The 25,100-nt window shown below is 42.0% G+C and overlaps 1 protein-coding gene across 1 annotated transcript; it reads right to left on the reverse strand.

Moving 5' to 3' along the window:
* Positions 1-5,279: 5,279 nt before the first annotated feature.
* Positions 5,280-23,262, reverse strand: LOC136440636 (motor neuron and pancreas homeobox 1-like). The gene is made up of 3 exons (XM_066436710.1): positions 22,295-23,262; positions 9,991-10,157; positions 5,280-7,356 (listed from the first exon to the last, which is right to left on the reverse strand). The coding sequence occupies exons 1-3, from the start codon at positions 22,728-22,730 to the stop codon at positions 7,045-7,047; spliced, it is 915 nt and encodes a 304-aa protein (XP_066292807.1). The 5' UTR covers positions 22,731-23,262; the 3' UTR covers positions 5,280-7,044.
* Between the last annotated feature and the right edge of the window lie 1,838 nt (positions 23,263-25,100).

Below are 25,100 nucleotides of genomic sequence, written 5' to 3' on the forward strand. Positions count from 1 at the left end.
TATGATATAAATGATATGCGTTTCTTGCTTTGTCATTCATGTTCAACACAGGAAATGTGTCTTTCCGCAACGCCTCCTGTGGCAGCTGGTCCATCCAAGCCCTCACCAATGTCTTCATGGCAAGAGCAAAAGGGTTTACTATTATGTCCGTGATGGGAGAGGTATTTGTCAACCGTTTTATTTTCATTCTTCCACACACTGCTCGGAGTCTTCTCGCGGTCTCTAATATACATAATGGCCGGTTGGAACCACCCGGCCGGGTTGTTTAGGGAAACGAAAAATCAAAGTGTATATCAATGAATATGCACAAGCTATGGTCTTAATAATTTCTCTTGTGTATTTTGTTGTCTTTTGTATCATACTTTTTGTTCCTCAAGCACTAGCCATGGAGCATATCAGTCACATTGGAAGTTTTTAGTCTGGGCGCATATAGGCCTGTGCAAAATATAAGGCAATCTTATTGATATTTATAAGCAAGATGACTCAAATGCCAGTTATTCTAGCTGGTTTATTCTAGTCGGAACCGGCCTAGTCATAAATGTGTACTAAAGGCCGCGGGATGACTCTGCGTGGGATAATGCTTATTGTTTTCCAGTCGTTAATTTATCAGCTTGGTTTATCAATATACACCGGGATCTTTAAAATGAAATTTAGTTTTACATATGTAGCTAAGAATCCTGTATCATATTCTTTTTGTTTTGTTTTGTTTGTTTACATTACGACGCCGGATTAGAACTTGATTCATGATATTCACTTATTTACTTTTGAAATATTAAAGAATTCTGCCATCTTAATTGAACAAAACGAGATATTGCAATAGAATGACTAAAGTTTACAATGGGTGCCACAACTGGTATACACATGTGCTTACTTGGAGAAAACAAACCTCATTACTTGCTTTTGTAACTAGTGCTGTGATTTGCTGGATTAAAACCAATCTTCTGTCTCTAGGTGAATCGTCTTGTTTCTGAGAACACAGAAAGCACGACGGATCCCGCAATCTCATGGTGGGAAACAAGCATCAGAGTGTATCGACCGTCTGCGAATGGAGTTGTACTTCTTCCCCGGCATAACAAAATAAACTCTAACCGAATAAGCACTTTCGCACATTGCAGTACGCATGTGCAGTGTGAAAGGTGAAGGCCTCTAAAATTGAGGAGGAAGATCAGGATTTAAATAATATACCTCCAGAAGTCTGTTGTGCACTTCCTTCCCCTCTCGCCAGAGGCGCCCCTGTACGTTCCGTGGACGCTGTGGCGCGAAGCCACGCTAGAACACGGTTACATGTAGCTCTCCGCCAAGAACTCCCCGTACCGCCCGATGGGAGGTAGGGCGCAATAAGTACATTTTTTTATAGATTATTCTGAAGTTGAAGGTTGGTTTTAACACCTCAGAAGAGGCCTGGAAAATAAGAAACCTAGCACACCCCGAACATTATTAGTCCAGTGATATAGAATGATAGTTCGGTGTCTCTCGGTCATTTTACGTATCATGTAACGAAAAGAAAAATGCAGTTGATGTATCTTTGATGCAGAACGCACCGGATCCATAATGCATTATATCTCTATGTGGTCTTAGCCCTCATTCAAAAGAATCAGTGTAACATTTATTATCTCCATGACAAATAGAAATATAGTTTAGAGCTTGTCTGTGTGTGTGTCTGTGTGTGTGTGTGTGTGTGTGTGTGTGTGTATGTGTGTGTGTGTATGTGTGTGTGTGTGTGTGTGTGTGTGTGTGTGTGTGTGTGTGTGTGTGTGTGTGTATGTGTGTGTGTGTGTGTGTGTGTGTGTGTGTGTGTGTGTGTGTGTGTGTGTGTGTGTGTGTTCCGGATGTTTGTAGTCAGTATAACTCAAGAACGTCTGGATGGACTGTAACGATATTTAGTATGTGGGTAGATGTTGGGAAAACAAAGGTCACGGTCGATTTTGGGCCCCTCGGAATGTGACCTTGGTACTGCAGCAGAACTTCCATTTTTACCTTCGCCGAGAAGGTTATGCAGAGTGTAGCGTTTGTATGTATGTATGTAACGTACTCGAGAAGGCTTGGATGGATTGTCTTGATATTTAGTAGGTGGGTAGATCTTGATGAGACTAAGAAATGATTAGATTTTGGGTCCCCTAGCGGCTTGTTACGGTACTGCAGCAGAACTTCCTGTTTTGATATCTCGTGTTCTGGCACAAGCTATGGAACTGAGTTTTGAGTGGTAGATAGCTCTTTGGACAGAGAGTAAGTGGTATAGGTTGTGGCACCCTAGCGGCTTTTTTGGAACTGCAGGAGCAGGTTTTGGTTCAGACTTTGAAAGGGAATAACTCAAGAAGGGCTTGATGGATGGTCATGTATTTTGGTAAGTAGATAGCTTTAGTGATGACGTACATGATTAGATACTTATTATGCAAATCATTATCTAATTTGCATAATTAATGAGGTAAGTTTATACAGCCGCCAAATTCCATGGTAGGACTCTCAAACATGTAACATATGTATCTGAGAAAGAGAGAAATATTAATAGATATCAACTATGCAAATGAGGACCTCATTTGCATAATTAATGAGAAAATACTATTACTCAAGATGGGCTTGATGGATGGTCATGTATTTTGGTATGTACATAGCTGATGTGATGACGTACATGATTAGATACTTATTATGCAAATCATTATGTAATTTGCATAATTAATGAGGAAAGTCTATACAGCCGCCAAATTCCATGGTAGGACTCTCAAATATGTGACATATGTATCTGAGGAAGAGAGAAATATTAATAGATATCAACTATGCAAATGAGGACCTCATTTGCATAATTAATGAGAAAATACTATAACTCAAGATGGGCTTGATGGATGGTCATGAATTTTGGTATGTACATAGCTGACGTGATACTTTGTATGATTGGACGATAATTATGCAAATCAGATTCTACTTTGCATAATTGATGACACAATTTTAAAAACCTGCTGTGTTCCATGATATGACTATTCAAATATGTGACATTTGTAACTGAGGAAGAGAGGGATGTTGATAGATAGAAAATATGCAATTGTAGGCCTTATTTGCATAATTAATGAGTAACTACGTTATTTCCATACAGGTAAATGATGGCAATTTCACAGTTGTGGCATTTGGAAGTTATGTGAAGGTGAACATAGTTGAATCAAATTATGCTGATAAGGACCTCATTTGCATAATTGATGATGTTAGCATCACCTTCTTTGTTAAGCTTATACTATGGACAACGTTTGTTATTTGGGTGAAGACGATCAACTAGACTAAGTATGATTTATAATTGATGAGAGACACTCCTAATACGTCAGTCATAAAGGTTGAAATCATTTGGCGAAGGTATGAGGTCGTGGAACTCTAGTTTGTGACTTTTGACCTATATTTCGGTGGCAGGTAATTTGTGATGTAAGGAAGAAGTGCTGTAGGTCTGGTAAGACTATCAAAAAATGCAACATATGTAACTGAGAAATAGAGGGACATTGATATATAACGGTTATGCAAATGAAGACCGAATTTGCATAATTAATGAGAAAATACTGTAATTCTATATTGGTAGATAACTGGAATTTAATACTTGTGCCATTTGGAAGTTATGTGAAGGTGAACAAGGTTGAATATGAATTATGCAAATATGCCTTATTTGCACAATATATATTTAATGGAGATATGAGGTCTCCGAACTCTTGTTTTATAAGCTTTGGGAGATTCGTTTCCATGGAAACCATCCTAAGGAAATCCTGCAACAACCGCGAATGGAAAATAACTATATTCTACATACATCATAATCAGATATCTAAATGGGGAGAAAGTGCACACTGCCTATTTGTCAGTTGACGTCAATCAACCAGCTCCATGCCTTTATGGGATATTTAATCTTATTCAAACATCGCATAACACCATAGCAACAGCAATGCTATATTTATGTATGCTACGAAAATCATAGATTAGAGTTTTAGCAGATAAGATAGAATTTAGGAGGTGGTTTGAATTCAATTTTGATTAATTTGCGTTCCTATTTGGCTAAGATAGCCGGCTAACTTAGCTGGGTAACTCTTTGAATTGATCCAACCGGCTATGATAGGCTTAATATGAACGGGTTCTAAAATATCTATCGTTAGATATCGATAGATATTTTAGAGATTAGATGTCGATAGATATTTTAGAGATTACATGTCGATAGACATTTCATTGATTGGGGGCCTGGCATCCAGGCTACCAGAAATAAGGTGCACGAAAGAGACTCGGCTACCATGCTCTATACCGTATGCACATTAGGTTCTGGGAATAAACAGACAAACAAAACAAACAAACAAACAAACAAACAAACAAACAGGGGCCACCGAAAACGTAATCCACACCGCATAGGTGATAAAAACAGCAGCATTGTGAAAATAACTCATTGTGGAAGACTATTCACCTCTACTTGGCCAATATGTGTGATTGTAGAAATGGGGGCCTTCATTATTGGGACAAAGGCATGAAGTCATCGTCCGTTTTTTGTTTGTTTGTTTGTTTGTTTGTTTGTTTGTTTGTTTGTTTTGAATACCTGGTAAACCGCCCCATGGCGTAACACGCTGCATTGGAAAGGTTCGAGCTCACCACGTGTCCAGTCGTCGGCCGGTCACATCACATCCATGAGCACTGTGGTACGGTGTTTAATAAAGCGATATCGATATTGCACAAATATATAAAGGACATGCTATGGTCCTGATTTTTGAGGGGTAGTTAGTCTTTGTAAGGAGCTTAAGTTGTGTATGTTTGGGCCCCCTAGCGGCCGGAACTGCAAGTGCCGATTTTGTTTTGCAGGTGCCGAGTTTCAAAGATGATAACTCAAGAATGTGTTGACGTTTTGATGTGTAGATAACTCCAAGTAATGGTTAACATAATTATATGCTAATTATACCAATCTGGATCTAATTTGCATAATTAATGAGGACAGTCGGATACGATACATTGCATGATGGGACCCTGAAACATTTGGCAGCTGATAGCTGTCAAGTTGACACACGTATTCCCCTGCTGCCAGGTCAGCTCCAGTGGTCACAACACAAGGGGATAACGGAACCTCTATAGAACTTGGTGGAAACTGGAGTTTCACTCGGAGTTCTACTGGGTTTGTGTCTTAAAGACCTCTCACCACCAGCAGCATTGAATAAAGTTTAGATTTTGGCGAAGGTATTTGTTCGTAGAATTCTAGTTTGCTATGATACAATGTATATGTATATCAATATTAGTAGAAGTTCTTATTTTCCCTGGCTAAAAGATGGTAACAACAGATGTTGGTTTGGGAGAGGAGGCCGGAAGGCCACCAGTGTATTTGTCTCCCACATTTCACAGGCACCAGCCACCCCCATTACGAGAATATTAGGAGCCCTGATGTGTTGAGTTGTCAAACATCGGGTCGGTGTGAACATGCCTGGACGTGAGGTTCTGTGTATATCGTCCTGCCGGCCACAGGAAATGTGGTGCCGGGTGTGAGTCATGGCAGCAGTCTCTGTTGGTTTGTGTGCTCTCGGCTGCCATCTGGCGCTGAAACTAGACATTTATAATGATAATGTGAGCCTGTGTTAGACAAGATCCATGAACCATCTAGTCTATTAGTCATGATGCTTTCCCTTCATCTACAAGTTTAGATACTTAGTCTGCAAGCTCCGATCCTTAATCTACAAGTTCTGATCCTTAATCTACAATGTCAGACTCTTAATCTACAACTTCAGCCCGAATTCTTTGGGGGGGGGGGGCTTTTCATCCACTGTATCATAGCGGCGTTGTTGCCGTTTAACCGTCTGTTATATCACTGGCCTGTTTTCTTTTGCTAAATGTACCTTAGTCACATTCACGACTATCCGCAGGATAAGATTTGACGTTGCTGTCCTTCAATGATGTACAAACATTTACCGAGGACAAACCACATAAGGTTTACAATGGATCATGCCACAACTTTTTAAGGTTCAGTCGCCTTGCGTTGAGATCATGTAGCGGGGGCAAAGCTGCATCCTGTGATCTCATGCAGTTATAGCAGGGCGTGCCGCAGCGGCCTAGCCATGACGACTATTTCGTCAATATTTGAGCTTCGCAGGAGAGTCTTAGAATCACTTAACCGTTTCCAGCATGTTACACATACTTGTTCTAATTACAGAACTACAGTAATTAGAGCACTGATGACATGTGGACCCTTAGACAGAGTTTGCCACAAAAGGGCGTCGCAGTAGTGAATACAGATATTACCATATCCCTTTTGGGCGTGTTTGTTTGACTGTCTGGTCGCTAAAAATGCTTTTTGTTTTGAAAACATAGTGTATCAATCGGTGTGCTTGGAAATATTTTGTTCTCTGTATAGTCCAGCCGTAAAGGCACAAGCAATTCCGTGTCTGTTTGGGCCTTAACTACAGCGGTAACTGACATGTGTCCATCTCTGCTTGACGTGTCCTGATGATCATGCTTCTAATCTTCAGTTGTATGCTAGGTTTTTTCATATATATTTATGTTCCAAATGTCTCGTAAAACTGGCCATGGATAACTTTCCCATCTAGTGTTACATGGTGAGACTGGAGCAAGGTTTTGTGAACTTGGGTCTGAGTCACCGGACCGCGATGAGGTCTGTAAGTCTGTACTGTACATCCGTCTCAACACTCATCAGATGCGCCACGTGTAATTCTGAATGAAGCTCAACGTCGAATCTCTGACCCTTCTAGATGCACAGTCTCGCAGCATCCAGCTGGCATGCACAACTCTTGTTCTTGTTGTTGTTTGTGTTGCTGAAATGAGAAATCTTTGGCAAAAACACGAGCAGACTGCTTTGGTGCCACATAGATATTTTCTCACTTTATATGTACATTATATTTTCATATCATGAATCTTTAATGCTATAACAATTTGCCTATTCTTGTAAATCAGGGCTACGCACTACTGATTCGACAGAAATAAATAAATAGATTGATTAAGATGAGCGCCGCCCATCCTAACTATGTACATTAGCCATATATACACAAGACAAGACCTGGTACGTATATGGACACACATGCCACGGTACAACAGCCACATTTACAACTCCGACCCTGCTCTCATGTCTGAAGCATGTTTCTCCACAAGACTTAGTCTGTCGTCTGCGGTGGAGTCAGAAGGCTCGGTGTCTCCGTCCGCGGCTCCTGCGGGGTTAGCGGTGGCCGTGGGTCCGGGTGCAGCTCGCGCATGCGCCTTCTGCTCCGGCTGAGCCGACCAGCTGTCCGACTTTCCTTCCTCGTCATACTTGATTGTGGTGACGTCAGACTTCGGCACCTTTTCTTTCAGCATCTCCTCCTTGGCTTTCTTGCTTCTCTTCCATTTCATTCGTCTGTTCTGGAACCAAATTTTCACCTGTGGAAATGAACGTCAAACTGTGCCTATATGAACAGGGGCTGGATGGAGTGTGCTTTTACATAGACCTATAATTTGGCTGTTTGTGGTCGGGCTGCTTCATTGAAGGTAGTGGATGAAGAATTTACCCACTGTAGCGAGCGAGTTCTTTACAAAAGTACGGTAGGAACGGATATCCAGTCTTCTTCTTAGATACAAAGGCTGTTCAATAAAGAACATGTTATAGTAAGCTGAAACTGTACATGTATTCATCAATATAGGTCACTTACCTAATTTGATTTCTGGACTCCGAACACTTTTTTTGACCGCTGCTGGAGCGGAGTGAGGTGTAATGTGATTCAACTGAGTTCCAAGAGGTCATGAATACGCGTTGTGCTCATTAAAGGCGTTCTAAGACAATTTTCTTTTTATAAACGAAGAAGACTAAAACTTGGCAAAGTTATCGAATACAAATAAGTGTGCTACGTTTCGGTCTTCTTAGTGTGTGATAAATCAGTCAATCTCCAAATACGTTTCAAAATGAACGGACCACGCAATGCAGAATCACACCTCACTCCACTCTACCAGCCGTGAAGGATTAAAACTGTCAAGAGTTCAATAATAAGAATATGCATGCGACCTAGAAATATGTATCATTATAGATAAGGACAAGTGTTAAGGTAAAGGCCCACCTGTGTTTCTGTCAGCATGAGTGAAGTGTTAAGGTAAAGGCCCACCTGTGTTTCTGTCAGCATGAGTGAAGGGTTAAGGTAAAGGCCCACCTGTGTTTCTGTCAGCATGAGTGAAGGGTTAAGGTAAAGGCCCACCTGTGTTTCTGTCAGCATGAGTGAAGGGTTAAGGTAAAGCCCACCTGTGTTTCTGTCAGCATGAGTGAAGGGTTAAGGTAAAGCCCACCTGTGTTTCTGTCAGCATGAGTGAAGGGTTAAGGTAAAGGCCCACCTGTGTTTCTGTCAGCATGAGTGAAGGGTTAAGGTAAAGGCCCACCTGTGTTTCTGTCAGCATGAGTGAAGGGTTAAGGTAAAGGCTCACCTGTGTTTCTGTCAGCATGAGTGAAGGGTTAAGGTAAAGGCCCACCTGTGTTTCTGTCAGCATGAGTGAAGGGTTAAGGTAAAGCCCACCTGTGTTTCTGTCAGCATGAGTGAAGGGTTAAGGTAAAGGCCCACCTGTGTTTCTGTCAGCATGAGTGAAGGGTTAAGGTAAAGGCCCACCTGTGTTTCTGTCAGCATGAGTGAAGGGTTAAGGTAAAGGCCCACCTGTGTTTCTGTCAGCATGAGTGAAGGGTTAAGGTAAAGGCCCACCTGTGTTTCTGTCAGCATGAGTGAAGGGTTAAGGTAAAGCCCACCTGTGTTTCTGTCAGCATGAGTGAAGGGTTAAGGTAAAGCCCACCTGTGTTTCTGTCAGCATGAGTGAAGGGTTAAGGTAAAGGCCCACCTGTGTTTCTGTCAGCATGAGTGAAGGGTTAAGGTAAAGGCCCACCTGTGTTTCTGTCAGCATGAGTGAAGGGTTAAGGTAAAGCCCACCTGTGTTTCTGTCAGCATGAGTGAAGGGTTAAGGTAAAGGCCCACCTGTGTTTCTGTCAGCATGAGTGAAGGGTTAAGGTAAAGCCCACCTGTGTTTCTGTCAGCATGAGTGAAGGGTTAAGGTAAAGCCCACCTGTGTTTCTGTCAGCATGAGTGAAGGGTTAAGGTAAAGGCCCACCTGTGTTTCTGTCAGCATGAGTGAAGGGTTAAGGTAAAGGCCCACCTGTGTTTCTGTCAGCATGAGTGAAGGGTTAAGGTAAAGGCTCACCTGTGTTTCTGTCAGCATGAGTGAAGGGTTAAGGTAAAGGCTCACCTGTGTTTCTGTCAGCATGAGTGAAGGGTTAAGGTAAAGGCCCACCTGTGTTTCTGTCAGCATGAGTAAAGGGTTAAGGTAAAGGCTCACCTGTGTTTCTGTCAGCATGAGTGAAGGGTTAAGGTAAAGGCCCACCTGTGTTTCTGTCAGCATGAGTAAAGGGTTAAGGTAAAGCCCACCTGTGTTTCTGTCAGCATGAGTGAAGGGTTAAGGTAAAGCCCACCTGTGTTTCTGTCAGCATGAGTGAAGGGTTAAGGTAAAGGCCCACCTGTGTTTCTGTCAGCATGAGTAAAGGGTTAAGGTAAAGCCCACCTGTGTTTCTGTCAGCATGAGTGAAGGGTTAAGGTAAAGCCCACCTGTGTTTCTGTCAGCATGAGTGAAGGGTTAAGGTAAAGGCCCACCTGTGTTTCTGTCAGCATGAGTGAAGGGTTAAGGTAAAGGCCCACCTGTGTTTCTGTCAGCATGAGTGAAGGGTTAAGGTAAAGCCCACCTGTGTTTCTGTCAGCATGAGTGAAGGGTTAAGGTAAAGCCCACCTGTGTTTCTGTCAGCATGAGTGAAGGGTTAAGGTAAAGCCCACCTGTGTTTCTGTCAGCATGAGTGAAGGGTTAAGGTAAAGGCCCACCTGTGTTTCTGTCAGCATGAGTGAAGGGTTAAGGTAAAGGCCCACCTGTGTTTCTGTCAGCATGAGTAAAGGGTTAAGGTAAAGCCCACCTGTGTTTCTGTCAGCATGAGTGAAGGGTTAAGGTAAAGCCCACCTGTGTTTCTGTCAGCATGAGTGAAGGGTTAAGGTAAAGGCCCACCTGTGTTTCTGTCAGCATGAGTGAAGTGGCGACTTCGAAGCGCTTGGGCCGGGACAGGTACTTGTTCTCCTTGAAGTGCTTCTCCAGCTCCAGGAGCTGCTGGCTGGTGAAGGCGGTGCGAGGTCGCCTGGTCTTGCACAGAGGGTTAGCCTGAGCGCTGTGCATTCCTGGAAAACACAAGGTTATGTTGCAAGCTTATGGTGACGGTCAGTACACAGCGGCAGCGCTGCTATTGTGAACCACAGTACTTACTGAGTGGTGCATCCGCCCCTGACCAGGCAACTTTCCCCTCCAAGCTACAGTCAAACCTGGCCGAGCAACCACCTGCCGTCAGAGGACACATTGAAACAGTCCCGTCCATATTTACATAGTTGAGACCCTCTCCCAAGCAACCAACTGTCTTCCCCAACCAGCAACCAATTTGTTGCAGTCCCAAATTGGCCCTCACCCTCCCCTGAACAACCAAAATTAATTGACAGCAGCATCCAACCCAGCAGCGGCCTCTTCAAAATGAGTTTTTCTGCAAGCTCCGGCACTGTCATCCATTCATTCAGTTTTAACACCAGAATCAGAAACAATTCTGATACACACTGCATTTTTCACAATACCAGAATCAGCACTGTAAAGATAGATGCAGTTGAATTAAAGTTAAAATCTGTTATTGTTAATGCACCTTTTTTGTTTCATCAGTTAAAATCAGTGAAGCACATAAATACTTCACAAAGTACAAATTGAGCTAGTTAATTAGAATTTTGACATATATACTTTAGAAACTGAATGCACTTGTTTTGGCTGTTCTAGGAGCAGACAACTACAAAAAACATGTTTGATTGTTTGATAAACACAGTTCTGATGGTCAAACAATGGTTTAATAAAATTTGTTTACATAACAGAATGGGGATTAAAACTGTTGTGCATCTCTTGTAGATATGTTTCCTGGGAACTAACTAAAGGTGCATTTCGTTCCAGTGTATGATTTATTTTGGTCAACCAGCTAACTTGTCGAGAGCAACCACCTCTCCTCAGCAACCACTTTTATCCAGTCCCCCGAGTGGAGCCTGCCTGCATTACGGTAGTGGGGAGCACGATCTAAAACATACGCTCCAGCAGAAAGATTCCGAGGAAGATTACGTGCGAAGTACACGAAGCAACTGTGTGGTTGGAGAGGCAAGCCAGTGTGTGTGTGTGTGTGTGTGTGTGTGTGTGTGCGTGTGTATGTGTGTATTTACGTGTGTCTTTGTGTGTGTGTGTGCTGTGTGTGTGTGTGTGTGTGTGTGTGCGTTTGTGTGTGCTTTCGTGTGTGCTTTTGTGTGTGTGTGTATGTGTGTCTGTTTTTGTGTGTGTGTGTGTGAGTGTTTGTTCGTGTGTGTGAGGGAGAGAGAGAATGTGTGTGTCTTTGTGTCTGTGTATGTATGTGTGTCTGTTTGTGTGTGTGTGTGTGCGTGAGAGAGTGTTTGTTCGTGTGTGTGAGGGAGAGAGAGAATGTGTGTGTGTCTTTGTGTATGTTTGTGTGTGTGTTTGTTTGTTTGTGATATTTCAAAAGAAAAAGGCGTTATTCCAGACTTCGAGTTCACTTAGCATCAGACGACCGCAGAGTAAAATTAGCCAAGTGCGGAAACAATATACGAGTAAGATAAAGCAGTGGACCTGCATTGACGTAATCGAAAGCAATCAGTCACAAAGGTTGCTACGTCGCACTTGAGTCGGTTCCATAGAATAAATGGGATTTCTCAATTAAGGCATCCTAACGGCCATCAAAGCGACCTCAAAGTTTCATCAGGAGATTGGACGGAGAGGGACGAGGCCATCTGACAAACGCGATGCCATTTAAATCAGCCGCCGGGGCAATCTATTTTCCCTTACAAAGTGGTTTATTGGCAATGTGCAGCCCAATTAAGAGTGTTTCCTTGACCAGGTTTTAATTAAACTGTTGCCATTTGAAAGATTACGTTGCGGGACGGTGCAGACGGGCACAGGTTCATTTTCATTGAAATAAAGGTTCGACTATATTCTACCATTACCAGGCAGTGTGTCATTTGACTGGCGGGTACTGGTTCGGTTACCTGCACTTCATTAGAACGTTAGATCGTCTCGGTGTCATAGTCCAGTCATATGTGAATGTTTGCTGTATTATTGTGTTATTCATAATGGGAAATTCTAGTGTAAGTACAAGAATAATACGGATTAATCTAGTGTAAGTTATATGTATATGTTCGTTTTGTTCAACTGATGGCACCCTGTGTCCACATTCCTGTCTCATTATCCCTTGGAATTGTGTTGTTGCAATCCCAGTAAAATAAAATAAAATAAAATGAAATAAAATGAAATAAGATGAAAATAAAAACCTTCCCTGTAATACAACTGACTCGTTCATATCACACCTTGATATTCAGCACTTCTTGATTCAGCTCTGAGTGGAAACCACAGTGCGCAGACTCCAGACCGTCTCTCAGAATTACAGTACGAGAAACACTGCTCGGTTCTGGCGGAATTGAAGTTTTGAAATGAGCTCAACGCGACTAATACGTTGACACAGATGAGACCATCCCCTCGGATATTCATGAACCACTTCTAGTAGAATTAATTGTGTTTTCAATGGCTCAAAAGGGCTAATTAATCCAGAGGCACTCCGGTACTTAATTGCAAGCCACATACCCAATCATTTTAAACAAAGCACCACAATGTGCAATCATTAGCTTTTGATTCCCAGTCGGGGGAGGGGGGAGCTGGGCGGACGTTCCGATACCGGCGGCCGAAGGTCGAAGAGTTACAACATTTCCAGCATATAGTTTATCTAGCTTCTATTGAAAATCGGACATCATGCATATGTAAAAATCATGGTACTGTATTTGTACAGCTACATAGAAAGAAAGAGCCAGCTGTTCTTTCTCTAATGTCTAGGGATAAAACATTTCAATGGTTTGGAAAATCTTATTTGTAACAGAAAATGTATGATCAACATTCTGTCGACTTAGTGTAATTCCATACTGATAAAACTGTGGAGTCAATGGACTGCAAATGTCTTTTTGTTGTTGTTGTTGTTTTGTTTTCATGATAATTTTGGATATGATTATTACTGTCCGCTAATGTCGATTGATGATAATGGTACAAATCAAGAATTAGTAATTACAATTGTTTTTTTAGTATTCATTAAACAACAAACTTTTACGAATTAATAGACAAGTGTGTTTTATTTTGATTTCTATTTGTTACTTGACGTGTGTAGTTTGTACATCAATGGCTATTTTCTATATCTTCTTTACAACATGTACATGTCTGTTTGTTTCATTGAGATCTTCATTAAGATTTCACAAATGTCGCACTATTCTTACCGGAGCCCGTTACATTACATACAATGAAATGAAATGTAAATAGCAAAAACCTTATACAGTTAGCAAATTAAACAAAATGAAATGTGGTGAACTTAAAAGTGTTAGAAGTCAACATGGAATTACATGTAATCATCTTACCATGATCCTTTGCCGTCCAATTGAATCTACGAAAGATGATTTAGTTCCCATTCTTATAGGAATATTCTGTGACATTTGCGTTATCATAAATACAGTCAATACCCCATACTGTGGGGGGGGGGGGGATCAAACCGCTCTCCATGCATTGGCAGGTCAAGTACATAGAGGCAGATCTTATGATATATTCAATATTCTAATCTAATCATTGGAAATGTTGAGTTGGATAAAGACTTTCAATGATCTACAAGTTCATATTTACAAGACAGATACTGACTGCAAGTGCTGCCGATTTCTTCCACACAAATGTCAAAATTGGCAATGATAAGATGATTACGTTATTTTATGTTGACCTCTGCCGCAGTTCGTAGTTGATTTTGTTTTTACATTACATTTAATTGAAAATAGAAATGTATCATGTTGGAGATCCTTGCAGAGTTTAAGCGCTGAACTGTTGTCTTGAAAAGCGTTGCTCCTCACTAGTCTCTACCAGACTAACCGCGCCGGCTATAGAGAGAACATTTGCCGGGGGACTTTGACCATGGAGGATAACATTTCCATCCGCTGTTGCCATATTGGACCTTATCTCCGTAGCCTACTCCCTTAATATAATTGACTCTATTTGGCCAACTCTTTTCCCAGCGACCCGCAGAGGCTGGTAGAGCCTAGTCATTGGCATCTCTGGCAGGGTTTACACACGCATGTTTGGAGTGTGTCTCAGGAGAGTCGACTCAGGACTGTAAACAGAAATTTAGAGTACTCAAGTCCCTTTTTGCCGAATCGACATGAGTAACTTCGAAATCACACTCCAGTCACTCGTGTGTGTGAATCCGCGGGGTCGAATCCCGGTGAGCCATACAATGCTCAGGTCGGGGGTCAAATGTGAAGGCGCAAATTTTTTTCTTACTCTTTATGACATAATTTTTTGGCATCTGTTGAAATTCTGCGCACCCTGTTGTGAAAGTTGGTCATGAGTCAAAGTGAGGCAACACTGCGGTCTTCACCCCGCCGGCGCAGCTGAGCGTTCCAAGTCACCTCGCGACCCCGTGTGTAAACAGAGCGCTCCTTGTCGCTCCCGACCGAGAAACACTGCTCGGTACTGGCGGTATTGAAGTTTTGAAATGAGCTCAACGCGACTATTACGTTGACACAGATGAGACCATCCCCTCGGATATTCATGGGCCACTTCTAGTATAATTATCTCCATGAATATCTCCATGAAAAAATGGAGATATTGTTTTGGGCGTGTCTGTGTGCGTGTGTGTGTGTCTGTGTGTTTGTGTTTCCGAACGATTGTAGTCAGCATAACTCAAGAACCTCTGAATGGATTACGATGATATTTGGTATGTGGGCGGGTGTTGGAGAGACAAAGGTCAAGGCTAATTTTGGGTCCCCTGGTATGTGACATTGGTACTGCAGCAGAACTTCCGTTTTTGTATCTTTTAACCTGGACATGCTATGGTCTTCATTTTTGGTGGCAGATAGCTTGTGATGTAAGAAAGAAGTGGTGTAGGTTTGGGCCCTCTAGCAGCTTGCTCTGGAACTGCAGGGCAGTGTTGTCAAATTTAGTATGCAGGTAGCTTAGACAGAGATGTACATAATGAAGTGCAAATCATGCAAATGTCAACTTAATTTGCATAATTGATAAGGTAGATCTATATTTTCAGTGTTTTCATTATAGGACTCAAATACATGTAACATTATGTAGTTTATTGAGGGTGGGGCATTAACAGATATTAATTATGCAAATGATTCCTAATTGACATAATCAACGCAAAAGTAGCATAATTCTTCACATTGTTACCTGTGTAAGTCTTACCAAGCATACATTATGCAAATGTGGAAGTCATTTGTATAATCAAAATATTTCATGGAGATATGAGGTCTCCGAACTCTTGTCAGTTATGTTTTCAATGACTCAAAAGGACAAAATAAAGCGCCAGTCACATATATCGTACGATGCACCTTCGATAGCATGCCCCGTAAATCGTACGATGATCGCAGGTAAATCGTAGGTAAAATCAGCTATCGCCGAGCCCCGTGTGATGTTCAACATTTTTCCGGCGTCGAACGATTTTTCACATGTGCCTTTTCTGGATAGCCGCCTTGCCGCTTTTGTACTTCTTTAACCGACTAAATGCGGATTTCCTTGTTAGATACTAGGCTATGAGGTCATTCACTGTTAAAAAGAGATAATAAGACTTAAAAGAAATTACAAAAAAACATGACCTTTCCAAAAGTTCAAAGCAAGCAAAAGTATAGGATTGCTAGACGCTTCACCTGGCTTTATGAGTTGGATTTTTTGGCCTATAGAGTCTATCCCAAGGCACCGAGATGGTTTTGAAATAATGTTTGTAATAAGTGTGAACTAATTTGAATAAAAGAATATTTTAAGTCACAATACTTCTAACATGCCTCAAACAATTGAAACTGAAAGTTTAAACATGTTTGAATATATTTATGTACAGTTATATGTTCGAAACATTTTGAAGCTGCAGAAAGATCTCTTTATTGAGAACAATTTGTAACATTTGTTTGACGTCCTAATCACCTAAATATTTCTACAGTGTCCCAACATTTTGCAAATATTTGAATGGTGAATTTGGGTTATTGCCCCATTAAAAGTAGGTAAGAGGCACTTTTGCCTGCATGCTTCTGTATTTTAGATTTCATGGCTGGACATTGGTGTCTCTTTTGTGGTAAATATAAGCCTTCTATGCATGAAGGCAGGCATTACACGGTCACCATGTACTTGACACTGTCAATGCTGGTGTGAATTACTCTCTTCCCAGCCCTCTGGTCCAATTTGCAAAATGTTTCAATATTTACAAAATGTGAGAACATTTTCCGACATGTTCGAACAAATTGTGAATTAATGTTCCAACATGTAATAAACTAATAAAAATGACGTAATCAATGTTAGAAATAATTCTGATATGTTAGAGCACTGGAGAAATCTAGAACACCAAACAACTGTTAGAAATTGTTTTAAAGAGTTACTCATTTCAGTTAGATTTTTACAAATGTTTCGAAAATGTTAGAGCAAAAGGCAGAAATGCCAATACGGTACCGTGGAATTGACTCTACTGCGCTTTCTTCCTGATGGAAAATACAACTGATCTGCTTTTTTCTGTCTTGGTGCCATCCGCAGACTGTTCTCTTGGAAAACTAAAAATAGAGGCAAGCCAGAACTGAGATCTGATCTAATTATGAACCCACGTACGTGTATACAGCCATCAAACAGTTGTATGCATCACCTGCACGTGGTACTGGTTCTAAAACGTGGAAAATCTAACCTTGGAAGCAGGCTCTTCTACGGGCGCGCTGTTTCCTGGTTGCTATTGTGTTCTAAAGGTTACACTTGGCATCAACATCGGCAATATCAGGGAAAACTAAAACCATCAGAACACGGTAGAAATGTATGAGTTTTTCACCTCATCATTAGAAAAAGACAGGCCGTAGTAAAGCCTGAATTGAGGGTTGTAAAATCGCACGACGATGTAACGTTGGGTAACATAAATTCGCCATTTTTCCGATAATAGTTGACAGAAATCAATCTAGCAGAACAATAAACCATCCTTTTTTTCTATTATTCAGTCAGTATCATGTACTTTCTTTGCACTAATCATATATATGGTAGATTTTGTCTCTAGTCGTGCTGACACCATAATATTTCAACTTGAAACTACCGTCCGCCGCACGCACAATGACGGTGTTGTCGGACAGGTGTGAACATTAATTCGGGAGAGAAGATTCGTCTTGAATATCTTACCGCTAATTACATTTTATACAGCAGCTATTCGTTCCATCCTTGGCTTGAGGAGAGTGCTATGGATATAGACGTGTCTAAGTAAAAAAAATACACGAAAAAACGGCCGTACCGCACACATCAGGCCTATGGGAACAACCCGTGTGTTGAGTCGGTAGAACGTCAAAGTCGACATCCACCGTCATGGCAACGTGTACATTATTCATGGAAAGTTAGCCGGATGCCGTAGCATTGATAATACTGCTATGTCTATGTGTTCCTTGTTGTGTTAGGAGCAAACTTTGAGGAAAATATCGTCCTCAGTCCACAATCACACGCAACATTTAGACAAAAAAGTGTTCCTCACAAACCTTTGTCGTCTGCTTGACAACAGGATTCTGGGTAATGATATGGCGGCGGGAAAATACACGTGCCGTAGGTTATAGCAACAAAGAGGGGTTTTGATGATTGATCACACTTAGAGTCCAATTGCAGGTCAGCAATTTTAAGAAAATAAGTTGTCTTGTAAATGATTGTGTTTAGCAGGAAGCGGATGTGACATTTGTCTTTTAAACCAGCCAACAACGATGTAGTGTAATTCTCCCACGAAGCCCTCAGACTGTTCCAATAAGGGACGGAGAGTTTTTGACCTCGTCGCCTTCTAATGCATGCTTATCGAAGCTTTTCAGACAGCGTTCTGAATACGTTAGTCTGTCAAGTTTGCATTTCTAGCGGTATTACTGATGTTGTATCTAGCACATATCCCTAAATACCCCGTTTTCGAAAAATCGCGAATTTAAGTACCCCGCGAATTTATGTTACCCAACGTTAACACGTTCAAAATCCTTTCTAGCTTTCGCATGACGCTCGGCGATGGCGAATTTACGTGCGATTTACCTGTGATAAACCTGTGATTGACCTAGCGTTAGATACACAGACAAAGCCCACCATACGATATACCTACGATGTATGTGAACACGACCTTATATATACTTAAACTAATCCACTCGTTTTGTTTTCAAACATCTATCATGACGGATCATGACGCTATCATGGCGGAGAAAACCCCCATCGTAGGTACGACGTGCGACGTATGTGACCGTAGCTTGTGTTCGCTCAAAAAACGGGTGTGGAAACCCAGCCTGTGACTAAATACCCGACCAGGACTCGAACAGAAATTTACTTCCGCCCCGGATCAAGAACTACACACCCGTCTAATATCAGCGACATGGATGTTTTGTTTAGTGCTGTGCTTTAAGCGCCATGAGTTAAGGAATCTTTGAAACGTTATTTTTTCCAGTTTGTATGGCTCGAAAACTCCAGCGCTTTATGGTAGTTTGTTTTCAGTACCTTCACGTGTATTCAAGTCAATTCTATCCAGATTTCAGCCGTGCAAGACTCGCGGCGCGCAGACGCACTGCTGATGTCGAACTCCACATGTGTAAGAAAATAACATGGATATGATGACATCAGAATATGAAATTGAAATATAACAAAATATCCAGAACTACTAAAAGTACATTCGCGAAATCCACTTCAACTCAAATCGTACTCATTTTAGAGGGTAATTTGGCTCCTAATAGCTGATTAAAAATCCGAACTTATATTTCACCATTAAACGAAGCCCACAAGACACAAACACCACCTTGAAAACGGTGTCATTGAAACCTTCTACAGACTGTCTCCAACACCTGGCTACCTGCAGTGTGCATACCGCGTGCATACCCAGTAGATCTCTACCGTTTCTAATGCATGTGGTGTAAGGGGAACTGTGAGAGCGGACAGGACAGGCCACATGTGGCACAAGCCGGCCAGTGTGCAGCGCGAATAAACACGGCTTCCCGGGTAGTTATTTCTCAGCAAACTGGTAACGGTCACAAATAGAGAAAATAGAGCGCAAGGCCTCTGTATAGCAACACGCAAACCCATTTCCATACCAGCAACATTTTGCCAATGACTTTGTGATGAAAGAACGCGGGCAGGCAACTGCAGCTGGTCCAAAGAAGTAAGAACGTTCAAGTGCTCGGTATACTGGATAAAACTTACAACCTCTCGACAAAGCTCATAGATACATGCCCAAGAAGTAAGCGAATGAAATGTGTATTTCGTCACTAGGTGCCCTCGCCGTCATTATGAGAAGGGAAGGGATCCTAAACAACGGTAGTCTGAGAATCGCTTTAGGGTAGTTAACGTTGGACGATGAAAGGGTATTTCCATTGAATATTCTCCTTACAACATTGAAACGGCCCGTTTAAATTTTCAAATGAAAGAGAAAATGCCACAGTTATTTCTTGTACTAAAATCAATTTGGTTCTAACGTTATACCTATAGCCATAATCATTGTAAGACTTCAACTGTTCGAGTACAACAGATTTCAAGAGACTCGATGTCATGGGCAGATTTTATTACGTCTCTAGATGTGACAACTCTCACAATGAAAAAAATGTAGATATATAAAATATTGATATCAGAAAAACCCACAAATAACCCGACCTGATTTTTTTTGTATTTCTATTCCGTAGTTTCTAGTTGACCATACGAAAGTCACTTTACGTTTTGGTGCGTCAATAGAGCTTCAGACATAATCATGGCTAATCTCTCAATGTTTGGGACCTGTAACACGATGTTTAAGTGTATAATCTCTCAATGTTTGGGACCTGTAGCGCGATGTTTAAGTGTATAATCTCTCAATGTTTGGGACCTGTAGCGCGATGTTTAAGTGTATAATCTCTCAATGTGTGGGACCTGTAACGCGATGTTAAAGTGTATAATCTCTCAATGTTTGGGACCTGTAACGCGATGTTTAAGTGTATAATCTCTCAATGTTTGGGACCTGTAACGCGATGTTTAAGTGTATAATCTCTCAATGTGTGGGACCTGTAACACGATGTTTAAGTGTATAATCTCTCAATGTTTGGGACCTGTAGCGCGATGTTTAAGTGTATAATCTCTCAATGTGTGGGACCTGTAACACGATGTTTAAGTGTATAATCTCTCAATGTTTGGGACCTGTAACACGATGTTTAAGTGTATAATCTCTCAATGTTTGGGACCTGTAACGCGATGTTTAAGTGTATAATCTCTCAATGTTTGGGACCTGTAACGCGATGTTTAAGTGTATAATCTCTCAATGTGTGGGACCTGTAACACGATGTTTAAGTGTATAATCTCTCAATGTTTGGGACCTGTAGCGCGATGTTTAAGTGTATAATCTCTCAATGTGTGGGACCTGTAACGCGATGTTAAAGTGTATAATCTCTCAATGTTTGGGACCTGTAACGCGATGTTTAAGTGTATAATCTCTCAATGTGTGGGACCTGTAACACGATGTTTAAGTGTATAATCTCTCAATGTTTGGGACCTGTAGCGCGATGTTTAAGTGTATAATCTCTCAATGTGTTGGACCTGTAACACGATGTTTAAGTGTATAATCTCTCAATGTTTGGGACCTGTAACACGATGTTTAAGTGTATAATCTCTCAATGTTTGGGACCTGTAACGCGATGTTTAAGTGTATAATCTCTCAATGTTTGGGACCTGTAACGCGATGTTTAAGTGTATAATCTCTCAATGTGTGGGACCTGTAACACGATGTTTAAGTGTATAATCTCTCAATGTTTGGGACCTGTAGCGCGATGTTTAAGTGTATAATCTCTCAATGTGTGGGACCTGTAACGCGATGTTTAAGTGTATAATCTCTCAATGTGTGGGACCTGTAGCGCGATGTTTAAGTGTATAATCTCTCAATGTTTGGGACCTGTAGCGCGATGTTTAAGTGTATAATCTCTCAATGTGTGGGACCTGTAACGCGATGTTTAAGTGTATAATCTCTCAATGTGTGGGACCTGTAACGCGATGTTTAAGTGTATAATCTCTCAATGTGTGGGACCTGTAGCGCGATGTTTAAGTGTATAATCTCTCAATGTTTGGGACCTGTAGCGCGATGTTTAAGTGTATAATCTCTCAATGTGTGGGACCTGTAACGCGATGTTAAAGTGTTTAATCTCTCAATGTTTGGGACCTGTAACGCGATGTTTAAGTGTATAATCTCTCAATGTTTGGGACCTGTAGCGCGATGTTTAAGTGTATAATCTCTCAATGTGTGGGACCTGTAACGCGATGTTAAAGTGTTTAATCTCTCAATGTTTGGGACCTGTAACGTGATGTTTAAGTGTATAACTGTGTGAATGTTTCAGGACACAGTCATATACCTTGCACTTCTAGACCTGAAACCTGGAATCAGCAAACGTGGCGTCCACAGACATGTAGTTTAGTTAACTACCCCCATCCGTTACTAACGAAAGCTGGCTGGTAACACGTACAGCATGTAGAAGTAACGTTGGTTCAGGGTGACACCTAACGTTAGTTACTTGGTCAAACGTGCGTTCTACTGGTAGTTATAAATACCGTCTGATTCAGAGGCACTGACACTGGAACTACTATGGACCAACGTTTGATCCAACTTCAGAAACCAGACATAATCCGGTAATGCTGCACATGTAGACACAGGTGTATGTTCATACGTGCCCGAATCGTTCATTACAAAGACGTGTATTTACAAGGTTTTGTTTACATGAACTGCTGAACACTGACAGACTGCCCAGATGTGTGCAACAGCGCAGCTAACATAGATGAAACAGAACGGGGGGTCCACAGAGTCAGCACAGTCGACATAGATATTCCTCGTTAGGGCAAACGAACAAATCAAAACGGAATCGAGAATTTACTAAGAAATTGTTGCAGACTAAACTTCGACTTATCAAAATCACAGGAAATATAGGAATGTTTACTCGTCTTGCCTACGAATCTGTGAAGTACAAGCTCACAGCAGTGGAGTGTGGCATACAGAGCTTCTCTCATGGATGTTGGCTTGGCAGAGTCTTGTGTTTACAAAATGTGTCTTGTGGGTTATAGAAAAGACCAAAGTTTTTGATACGGAGGAGATAACTATTGTGTCATCTTGTATTCAAGAGGGGAAATTTCGTTGACAGGCGACAAGTTGAAATCTAGAAAGGCTTGTAGAGTAGAACACAATTTTTCACACAGAAGAAAAGATAAACTGAAGAGAAGATATTGTCTGTATTCTTACCTCCGGGGTAGTCCATCCTGGGCATGAGCATCCCCCCAGCCCGGATCCAGTCCAGAGGCACGCCGGCCGCCTTGAGGTGTTCGGGCGGGGTCGTCTGTAGACCCGAGAAGGACAGCGGGTGGTGTCCGTTCATGACGCTCGGGTAGGAGTACAGCGGGTGTCCGTACACCTGCAGGGTCGGCTGTGACATGGCGAGTCCGGGCGGCGGCTGGATGTTGAGGAGCCCGGGTTTGGGGGTGATGCTGCTGGTGAGGCCGGGACCGGACTGGGTGCCGGGGGGTGGCGGGGAAGTCGGCGGCGTCCCCGGACTCTTGGGGCTGACCGGAGACAACGGGGTGGCGGGCCGGGGGCTGCGGGTTGGGCTGGGGGACCGCGTCCGCTTGGTCGGACCCTTCGCCAGAAGGTCGTCGATTCGGAAAGATTTTGAACTATCCATGGTCCGGCCAGAATCGTGTGACGCACGTTTCACCTCCAGCGGCGGGATCACATTTGAGGTTTCTTCGCAAACCTTCCCTTAATCTGATTCCTCGCCCTCGCCTCTCCATTGGCTGCTAACTCCCATACATTTGCCTGTCCTATTGAAATAAGGCCTGAATAATAGCGGCCAATTAGAACGGTTTGATTAGCTGTTGTCCCCAAGAGTTTGTTTGAGTGACATTTATAGTTATGACACGACTGGAAATGATGTCATCATGCGTGGCCACTAGACAATTTGGCAGAAACCGAAATAACATGACAGTTCAGGTATATATGGGCTTCCTTGAACATTGTTCACTTGTACGAGGCAGGTCTCTTTTGTTTTTCAACTTGTCATGTATTTGTTTGCTCTGTACGTTCAACCACAGACTATATAGTTTCACTCGTAAAGAATTCATAGACCATGCTCTACATGGAAGAGGCTGTTAGTGCACATAACTATCACAATAAGTGCTTAGAATATGATTGGCTGGTGGAAACGTGCGAGGAGGGCTGGGCGCGCTGCCGTGTGCCTAACGATCGGAACTTCCGCTTTGAAAGAAGAGGAAAAAGAATGACGACGTGGATTTGTTTGCGGAGCGAGAAAAAGGAAGTATTGTAACTTGATAATTAATTGATTAATCAATTAATTAGACCAATTATATGGGTCATTGAGCCCTGAATCGGCACCACTGTGCTGTGAGTGATGTTGTTTAACGGCTTGACGCCTTCACAAAAGGCCCGTGAGGGGGCGGGCTCAGCCCGGAGTGCGTGTTCGAGCCGTCAGGTCCGCCGTTCCATGGTCCCTAACAGGCTGAGGTAATAACTTCTGTAAGCATCGTTTCACAGATGGTGCAAACTACAACCGGGTCTGCCAATAGCGGTTCAAACCTACTAAAAAGGACTGGTATCACAATTAATTGATCGTATTTTATATCCTCCTTATACTACTTATACCAGTCAGTCATGGAAAAAGTGAGTCTGTCAGGTCGTTTCTGCCGAAATACAAGTTAGGTTGGTCCTGCCACATGTGGTCGGTGATACTGTTTAACGATTCATTAAAGGTACGTGAACGCCACGGACACGAAGCACAGTGACTGAAGGCTGCTGGCCAACTCAGCACCACCTTATGGGTTCTGAGTATTGAACTGACGTGTGCTCAGTGCTTGCCGCGTGGATACATAGGAAATACGCGCCCGTCTATTTGTAGCATAGAGACTTTATACCGGCGTCACTGAAACCGTGACCAAAAACTTGACCACAAACATCAGCGGATTGATAAACTTTCCTCATTTATTATGCGAATTGGCACCTGATTTGCATGCCAATTTGCATAATTTGGATTTGATTATGTAAAGCATTACCCACGCTATCTACATGCAAAAACCCGTGACAATCTGTCTACCCGTGCTTGAGTTATTCCCTAACTGCAGCTAGGGGGCCCAAACCTACACTGCATACTCCCAGCCTCCACTTCTCAAAAGTCACGAACCTGGCGCCTTCACCCGCAGTTAATGCCAACCAGTTTGGAAACATCTAAAACGACTAAAAGACACATTTCTCTCTGGCTGGAGGGAACAACTCAGGAAACTCCACACCTATTCTAAAATCAAAAAGCACTTTGGCATGGAAAATATGTCACATCAATTCATAATAGACTGTTTGCAAATAGCATTAAAAAACTGAGAATAAGCGCACATTGCCAGAAACTGAAGGGTCGACACCACAACACACCAGCCACTCAGAGGCTGTGTACCACATGTTATGAAAATATTAAAGATGAATTTCATTTTGTGATGGCCTGTCGTACTTATGGTAAAGAGAGATATGCGCTGTTACAGACTATATCTACTAAAACAAACTTCACCCTATCTGGTACACAGAACGATTTTTTTAATGTATGATTGTCATGTCCAACTCCTACATCCACCTAGGTCAATTTCTTTATACATCGTTCCAAAAGCAACACCGAATTACCCATACATGACTACATTGTAATCCATATACTATTATGGATAATATTTTATATTGTATTTAATTGATTTCTAAAGCAAAACGTCTGGCGTAAGTCGTCTTATTGTTTCGCCGACGGCATTACCTCGTCAGCTTGGAGTATCATAAAGAAATACTGGTTAATTCAAATACGTATGTCAAGACGTAGGAAATACGATTTTGTGTCCTAATATATAACATTAACCGTATCCCTCTGAAAGAAAGAACAAGCGATGCTTAAGAGATGTAAGAAATTGTCAAAGCAGGACACATTCCAATAGCTGATGTCTTGCACGAATGAGCATACGAGGGGTGATCAATAAATCCTCAGCCTCACCCAGAAATAAGGTGCACAACT

The sequence above is a fragment of the Branchiostoma lanceolatum genome, chromosome 8 (assembly GCF_035083965.1).
Source record: "Branchiostoma lanceolatum isolate klBraLanc5 chromosome 8, klBraLanc5.hap2, whole genome shotgun sequence".
Taxonomy (NCBI): Eukaryota; Metazoa; Chordata; class Leptocardii; order Amphioxiformes; family Branchiostomatidae; genus Branchiostoma; species Branchiostoma lanceolatum.

Bases quoted from the DNA above. Each gene is read 5' to 3' on its own strand.
- LOC136440636 (XM_066436710.1), bottom strand. From the start codon at position 22,730: ATGGATAGTTCAAAATCTTTCCGAATCGACGACCTTCTGGCGAAGGGT. The intron at 10,158-22,294 runs GTAAGAATACAG...TGTGTTTTCCAG, and splicing joins CAGGATGGACTACCCCGGAG to GAATGCACAGCGCTCAGGCT. The intron at 7,357-9,990 runs GTGGGCCTTTAC...TCATTTCCACAG, and splicing joins TCATGCTGACAGAAACACAG to GTGAAAATTTGGTTCCAGAA.